Source organism: Sinocyclocheilus anshuiensis, unplaced genomic scaffold, assembly GCF_001515605.1.
Source record: "Sinocyclocheilus anshuiensis isolate Anshui unplaced genomic scaffold, SAMN03320099.WGS_v1.1 scaffold88, whole genome shotgun sequence".
NCBI lineage: Eukaryota > Metazoa > Chordata > Actinopteri > Cypriniformes > Cyprinidae > Sinocyclocheilus > Sinocyclocheilus anshuiensis.
This window is the reverse complement of record NW_015555728.1, coordinates 1,682,059-1,690,555: the sequence shown is the minus strand read 5'-3', so window position 1 is coordinate 1,690,555 and position 8,497 is coordinate 1,682,059. Positions and strand designations below refer to the sequence as shown.

Here is an 8,497-nt window from a genome sequence, read left to right as displayed (position 1 = left end):
GTGAAAGTGATTTTTTTTTTAAATGCCAATTGCCAACCAACTAAAAAAATCGGTGTTTGTTCACGTGCATTTATGAAAGGTCTAATATATATAGCAAGTATATGGTATATTTGTGTTTTTCTGATATGTTTGTGCAATTCTTCAGTGTGACTGTTTACTAACTTTTCAAATGGGAAAGTGTTTGTGTTACGAGAGTGTAAGAAACGTATATGAAAGAGAAGTGAGGGACATCTATAAATGTAATCAAGTATCATTTATTACACAAAATAAGACTTTGTTAAATGGATAGCGCTGCCATCACAACATAGTACTCTTATTTGAATTCTTTTCCCCTCCATTTTCTTTCCCTAACTTGCAGAGTCAGCTACAATAGAAAATATATCACATCTTTCCGTTTTATTCTTTGATCTGTACAAGTACAAAATAAACGCCAAATCATAAGGAACAAGGTAGCTGTTGACCAAGTCATGCTCATCTGTTCTCCAAAAAAGAGAATGAGTTGCACATATCTAACGCACAAAAGAAAGTGACGTTAAAAGAAAGAGTTTATGTCTGAGAGACAATGTCGTAGTCTGTTGTTGCAAACATTGCATTATTACAAAGTGTATGATGGGAACCATATTCATACTGTGAAAATACTGCTCCTTTGTAAAAATTATAATGAATGAATTTTGGCGGTAAATGTCCCTTAGAAAACAAAATGCCAAGCGCTCAAGTGAAAAATAAATACACACTTTTGGTAAATTGAAAAAAAAGGAAAGAAAAATTCATCAGATAAAATGAGTTCCGGCTTTCTCATTCACTCTCCACCTTAAAGTTCATAAGGGTTCCCTAATATCCTAATTGAAATTTGAAATGACCATTAATTAAGCAACAGTCATCCAAAGCAGATGAGATTTTATTCCTCATTGCGAATATAACTATCCCATGTTTTTTGCTTCATTCTTTTTAGGGAATCCTGCATGTTCCTGTGCTTTCCAGCGAGCTCATGCCAATATCTTTACATAGTCCAAAGTCTTTTAATCATTGGTACCCAAGAGCAGAAGCTGAGCCCAGTCTCTGGCTGTATAGAGCATAGGGAGAATAGTAGGGTGCTGTGGCTGGTAGAGAGTGCATAGGAAGGGATGGAGCTCCTGGCAAGTGTGCCTTTCCATAAGGGTGATACCGTGCCAAACCTAGCCCTGGTGACCCACGCAGGGAGAGGGAACTGGGAAGGGCTCCTGGGCTGCTGGGAGGAGGCAGGTGGAGGTGGCAGGAAGCGGCAGAGGAAACAGATGAAGGGTAGCCGGAGAGCAGCTTCCCATCCACTCCTGGCAGAGCCGTGTGCGTACGCAAATGGCCCAAGAGTTCCTCTGAGGTGGCGAAGCGTTTGTCACACGGGCCACCCACTGAGACCCAGTTACAGGTGTGATGGAGCGTTTCATTGGGCAGCATGAAACCATAAGTATACAGAGGATGGGACAGAGACGAGGTGGCACTAGAGGACAGAGAACTAGGGTGGAGGGAGTGGAGGTGATGGGTGGGATACATAAGCGGGAAGCCAGTCTTTAGGGCAGATGATGGATCATGAACACAGGAAGAGCAGTTGCTGCCCCCGAGATGGGGTGCATTGGGGTAGGTGAGGCAGTATGGGTCCCTGCACAAACCCTGCATGAAAGAGGGAGGTGAGGCCCCTGTGAGAGGGCTGGAGCTGGGATGCTTTCCTGGAACACCCATCCCAGCGCCAACTAAACCAGATTTAGCGGGATCCAACCCAGGCACAAACTGAGAAGGATAGCCAGTATACGCCCCGACAATGGAGCCGTGGTAGCCCATGGTGGAAGATGGGAGGGGAAAAACCGAGTGGCCCGGTTTAAAGGGAGACACCGGGGCGATGTGGCCTGCACCCAGGCTGGGCTGAGGGGGTTGGGGGTCAGCCTTATTGTCAGGTTGAGGACTGCTGGAGGAACTGGCACTGCTGGAGTTTGACCTAGCACGTGCGTGACTGGAGTTGGCGATCTGTGCAATGTCCAGACTTCCAGATTTATTGTGGTCTGAATCTTTTTTACCATTGCGATCGCCACCGCTGCTGCTGTCGTTCCCTGGGTCTGACCCCGCAGCTTTGGAGTCCATGTGAGAGGTTTGTAGATGTGTTGGTTTCTGTGATAGTGGAGACTGAGACTGCCGGTGTGTGTGCAACTGTCCTGATGTCTGCTGAGGAGAGCTGGCCCGTGGAGAGGGGGCATGAGGAGGTAAAGTGGGGCACGTCACAGCTGCAGAACTGCTATTTTGCACTCTGAACCCTGCTTTATCTGCTGAGCTGTTGATCCCAGCGCCATCCTTCCGGCATTCTGATCCAGTTTTAGAGTAAGGCTTAAAGCTGGACTTGTCTAGGTTCTGATGCTCCGCAGGCTTCAGGCTGGAGCTGGTAGAGCGACTGTCCTTGTCTCCATGGCTGCTGGAGGAGAGGGATCCCAGTTTAGAGGAGGGAGGAGGATCTGGTTTACCGATCTGTGAGCAGGTCTGGGCCAGCAATGCTAGGGGACTCTTTTTAGCATCCAGCTATGGGGACAAAAAAATACATTTTCAGTTAACTCTTTATTTTTCTTCTCATGGACTGGCAGTAATAACAGTTGTTTTCAAAACCAATTCTAGGGAATGTGTTTAATGATTGCAACATTGATCATATTTCTAATCAAAATATTACAGTCATGTTGTTTACATTTAGTATGGAATGTATGACATTATCATATAATGCAATTTGAGATGTGTCCGTGTTATAGTCACATTTTAAAACATTAGGTGGAATAAATTGCTTGACATCGTTGTTATACTTTTTGCAGCACCTATAAACACAACGTACATTGTGCGGTGTTTTTAGTAAGTATTTTAAAACAGCACAGTGTGCTTTATGAATATCTATTGCTTTATTTTTGTGTCAAAAATGTTAGATAAGTTGGAAGATAAACAGTGGCTTTAAAAATGTAAGTACCAGTAAAAACGCATGTCAGTAGCGATCAGGAAATGTGAAACCTGCAAATGCTGCCAGACAGTGGAGCACGGCCTCGTCCAGATCCGGACAATCCATTCAAAAGGGCGCTGAATCGCATTCAGAATCGTTAGGCGAATTTCTAATTAAATCATTAAAACGAGGCGCGCGCGATAAAACTGTAATACTGAGAAAATGATATAAAACGTAACAAACGCACACGTAATAGACATGTCTATATTAAATGCCACCCTTTCACTTAAAAGAAACGCACAAACTCGGATAACCGAGTAGCATTTCTGAGTGAAAATATTATTATTTTTTATTAGAAAGACGTAAGAAACAGATGCTTTAGAAAGGAGTAACTCGTACCTCGATGCTCACTGGCGCGGAGCCGAGCGGCTGGAGATACTCTGGGTGAAGTATGTGACTTGTGTGAGCGGTCAACATTTTGAGAATCCGTATAGGCAGCCTTTTTTCCTGACGCGTGGGATCACGGTACGGCAGTGAGGCGATCGAGTCGGTCTGGGGTCTTACACAGGTGGGCGAACTATCGTTGTTAATGTAACGACTTTTAAGGGTCTGCTGGTTCCGTGAAATGACTGCAAATCCAAGAGGCAGTTCGCTCATCTGGATCGGGGCGGATCAGAGACCTGTCGAGGGCAGCGACGGGGCGGGTGTCCTTCAGTTTTCATTTAGAGATATCCAGTGTTTTCAGTAAAGAGCCAAACGACATTATATCCTATTCTACCGGCAGTCAAATATCCCGTTGAACCATCAGCTCTGTCTGTAGTCCAGAGAAAGTGAGATGTTATAGTCGCTATGAAGAACGTACACTCCGTCTCCACATCGTTCCGTCACCGAATCAGTGTTGCCTTAAACCCCAAAATGATCGCGAGTCCTTTACGCGCAAACGACGACTTATAAGTGAAATAAGAGAAGTCATAAAATAAAAAGCAAGAAACTACACAGCACAACTACTGGTAAATATCGTGTCAAATAATGGCATCCCGTTGGTCCGTGTGCGCTCCGGTGTGTTCACTACACCCGCCGTACGCATATACTCTCTGCTCGTACTGAAGAGCTGAGGGAGAACTTCAAAGCACTCAGCTGCCGTCCAATCGCCTGCATCTGCATTAGTAATAAGTGGGTAGGCACAACAGAGGCGGAGACTGTCCTCCTCGCTCCGGATCCGCTGGCCAAGTGCTTGCTCGTTGTATGTCAAAACCAAAACATACAAAGACTGTGACATGCTGTTTTACCATTTATTTGATAACTTATCTAGTTTTGTTAATAGTAGTTATTTTTATAGTTAATTTTTATCACCAGTAACCCAGTATGACTTGCATTAATAATAGCTTATTATTTATTGTAATATTTATTGCTATAGTAACTTTAATTAGACTTTACACAAGTTATTAATTACTTGCTACTAGTCACTCCAAGTATCTTTCTTATTCTGTTCTGTTTATTGTTAAAATTGCCATTTTTGCCTCTGAATTCTTTGGATCTGTGATGATATTGGCTCATTTATAAATAGTTTTTTTTTTTTTAAAATCTAGAATATACATACTAAGCAGCTGGAATTTATATTAGTAAGTATTGGAATAGTCACTGTTGGATTACTAGTAATTTTAAATACAAGTAACACATTCTAGTTAGTTTTAAAGAATAAATATTGAAACGCATTGTGTACAAAGATATTACAGATTCATCATTAAGTTGAAAGTGTTTCAAACATTGCTGCTAGTAATTAATAATTAAACTCATTCAGATGTATTTATACATGTCGTTCAAAATGACATTCATACTATTATAATTTGTCTTTGTATAAGGTCCAGAATGGTATTAATAATATGTCTAATTTAAAACGTATTTCACACTTAAACACAAAATTTAAATTTAATGCTGCTGATGTTAGTTTTACCTTACAACCTTAACTGTAATAATATAGAGCGTTGTGCTAAAAAGAAAAGCTGAGAATGTGGTAGCAGTTTATTTTTTAGGCCAAACAAGTCAAATGATACTGAGTAATACATTCATACAGAATAACAGCATATGCCTATGTGTGTGCCTCCAGTTCTGGAATGTTAATAACTTTATTACATTATCCCATGTTACTTTGCCATTGAAGTAATTTAGCTAACTTAATTATGCAATGAATTGGCTTAATCATTGAAAAATGAAGCCTGACAGGCTATTACAGGGAGACTGTGCTAATTCGTCTCTAAGTAACTTTGAAGTTCAGTATATTTAATGGCTTTGATTGTTCGTAAGTGCTTATACCCAGCATTATTAAACCCCAGACATTGGACCGGGTTGTATTACATTATTTTGGCAAGCGTGTCTTGCATCAATACACAACATTTATTGTGACTTTTGTTTGCAAACAAAAATGATAAATTGCATTTGTGTGTGTGTGTGTGTGTGTGTGTGTATATATATAAATATTTTGAATTTCATTTCATTTAGCTGTCATGTATTGATAATGCATTGTAGGATAAAACATGTTTCAAGCTGACAGCATAAAAGTTGCCCCCATTTGCACAGTGGATGGGAGAGTACCTGTCAGGTGAGTCAGAGAGATGAGAAAGGCCTGATCTCTTGAGCTGTTCTCGGGGTTAAAAACAAAGAGCACCTGGGAAGCTACTTGAAAGGTGATGTTGCCTGCCAGCCTTAGTGTAATAAAAATGACAAAAAGGCAGAATGCATGAACTGTTGACCTAGGGAGAGGAGGGGCCACAGGCAGACATGTGTTTGCAGGGCTTTGTCTCGCGTATCTGTGTGGCAGAAGTGAATATTCATTTAATAATAGTGTGCAGGGAGGAATGAAAGCCTCAGGACACTGCATTTCAGCGGCAGAAAAAGTTTTAAGCTTGTCAGCAACCTGCCATTTTAGATCCCACATACAGCACACACAGCCTCCCACACTTTCACAGGTACCTACTGACGATCAAAGTTGACTGGAGTAGCAAAGTATTAAACCGCTGTCAATCATACATAACAGTTATTTCTGTCTTGCTAATCTAAGATGTTAAGTTAATTAAAAGTGTGAAGTGACATGTGGCCAAGTATGGTGACCCATACTCGGAATTAGTGCTCTGCATTTACCCATCCAAAGTGCACACACACAGCAGTGAACACACACAAACCGTGAACACACACCCGGAGCAGTGGGCAGCCATTTATGCTGCGGCGCCCGGGGAGCAGTTGGGAGCAACCTTTGGGTTATGAGTCCGACTCTCTAACCATTAGGCCATGACTTACTTCCCCCCTGTCAGAAACTGTCACTCTGTCTCACAACACAGAGATCCATCACATAATATAGTGTTTAAGTTTTGAACCCACATTGTCTTATTTATTCAGGAACTACACATTGTCGAGTCAACGTACAGGCACATCTGCTGTTGTTAAACAAGGATCCCTTTACCAGCGGCGTCTAAAGCCATTAGACGTTCTGCACGTGTGTGCGTGCACATGTGTGTGTTGAGAGATAGCAGCGGTGGTTATATGAAGTCACCTCTCCTTCTGTCAACAGCCCTGCTGTTTGCTTTGTCATTATTAGTGTCATCCATCACTTGCCACCTATACAGGACTCTGTAATGCCCGTGCAAATCTGTAAAACTATGAACATTCAAATTCAGATGTGCTTGGGGTTAAGTGACATGATGCGATCGCTTCCTTTGAACATATATTAGTTGTCTTTGCCCCATACAAACAGATACTTAAAGTTATGGCAGGTGTGGTCTAACCTGTCAACGAGCGTATTAATGGGTAGATGTTCAGTGTTTTTTTTCTGCTTTTACAGTTGATCCATCCCTGTTGCAAAATTTGGTCAAGATGTCTGGAATGTTTCCGTTTGTCTAGAAATGATGTTACTAGTCAGAAACCCAGAATCACAGGGTGTAACCATTGTTATATTCTTAGGACTGCAAAGAAAATGAAGGATCGCTGCCTTCTTGAAAATGGAAAAAACATGAAGCGCAAACCTAAAACCTCAAATCTTAGAATTCCAATGGTTTAGAATTAAGATGGATTGCCTTACAAAAACATTTTCAGGATAAGTGAGTTTGGCAGGGGGCAAAGGTGTGGGTGGAATGGAGGGAGTTTAAAGGCACCCTAGAGGAGGAGGAAGGTAAAATAAAAAAAAAGAGAGAGCAATGGTTTAGAATTAAGATGGATTGCCTTACAAATACATTTTCAGGATAAGTGAGTTTGGCAGGGGGCAAAGGTGTGGGTGGAATGGAGGGAGTTTAAAGGCACCCTAGAGAAGGAGGAAGGGAAAATTAAAAAAAAGAGAAAGAGTGAGAGAAAGAACTGAGGGCGGGCTGGAACAACGGGGAACAGCTCCTTTCAAGTCTGGCCTTGAAGTGGGCTGCTAACAGCTGTTTTGACGTATAAATGACGGATGGTCATTTCCTGTTGTGGATTTTAAGGGGCAGGCCTCCCTTTAAGAGGCCTGTCTGACCAATCCCTGTTAAGCCTGAAGGCGTTCGCCTATGCATGACTGTATCAAAGCACGGGGCTTTACCATAACTTTGACTAAACAAAGGGTTTAAAGCAGAGGCTAGACATCCTGCTTGACCATAGCCCACTCATATCTCTCACTGTTTTTTGTAAGAGGTCACTCAGAACAGATTACTGAAGTGCAGAAAACCTACCGGAATTGTATAGCAGGCCATCACTCATGTTAATGTGAAACAGTGATGGATATGAAACTTGGAGACGAGTATGAAGAAAAAGAAAAGGTTAAAATAAGAAAATAATAATTTATAATAATTTATTTAAAACTAAGAGAGCATGCTTTTTTTCTGCTAAAAGAAAACCGGTGTTTGCCGCTCTAAATTTTCAATTTATATTTTTGTACTTGACTGGCACGGAACAGTTTGTCACTTTTTGGTACAGACTGAGAGACGGCAAAACCAACCAAACAAAAAGGATGCAAATCACTTGCATTTAAAGGGGTCATATGATGCGATTTCAAGTTTTCCTTTCTCTTTGGAGTGTTACAAGCTGTTCGTGAATAGATAAGATCCCTAAAGTTGCAAAGACTAAAGTCTCAAACCCAAAGAGATATTCTTTATAAAAGTTAAGACTCATCCACGCCCTCCTAAAACGCCCCCACATGTCTATGTCACTGTGTGGGAAGATTTGCATAACACCGCCCAAATGTTAACGCAAAGAAAGAAGGTGTAACTTTGATCAACGCAATGTGTAAAAAGACAGTATAAGTCATTATAATCTGTAATTATGTCCCCACTGGATACAACAAATGCCCCGTTTGTAATGGGTTTTATTGGTTTTGTTTCGTCGGGCCGGGACACGGCATCACAGTATGGTAAGGGGTGTAACAGTTCCGTCACACGCTTGAGGAATTCGGCCAATCACAATGCACTAGATAGCCGGCCAATCAGAGCACACCTCGCTTTTCAGAACGATGAGCTTTGTAAAAACCGATGCGTTTCAGAAAAGCGGGGCATAGAGGAGAAACAATAATGTACATTATATGGAAAATAATGTTTTTTTTTT

At 41.6% G+C, this 8,497-nt stretch overlaps 1 protein-coding gene across 1 annotated transcript; it reads right to left on the bottom strand.

Annotated features, from left to right (window-relative positions):
• Positions 1 to 243: 243 nt before the first annotated feature.
• On the bottom strand, positions 244 to 4,032 carry LOC107672788 (zinc finger protein 703). Its single transcript, XM_016466152.1, has 2 exons — positions 3,341 to 4,032; positions 244 to 2,541 (listed from the first exon to the last, which is right to left on the bottom strand). Exons 1-2 carry the CDS (start codon positions 3,596 to 3,598, stop codon positions 1,024 to 1,026), a joined length of 1,776 nt encoding a protein of 591 aa, XP_016321638.1. The 5' UTR covers positions 3,599 to 4,032; the 3' UTR covers positions 244 to 1,023.
• Positions 4,033 to 8,497: the final 4,465 nt, after the last annotated feature.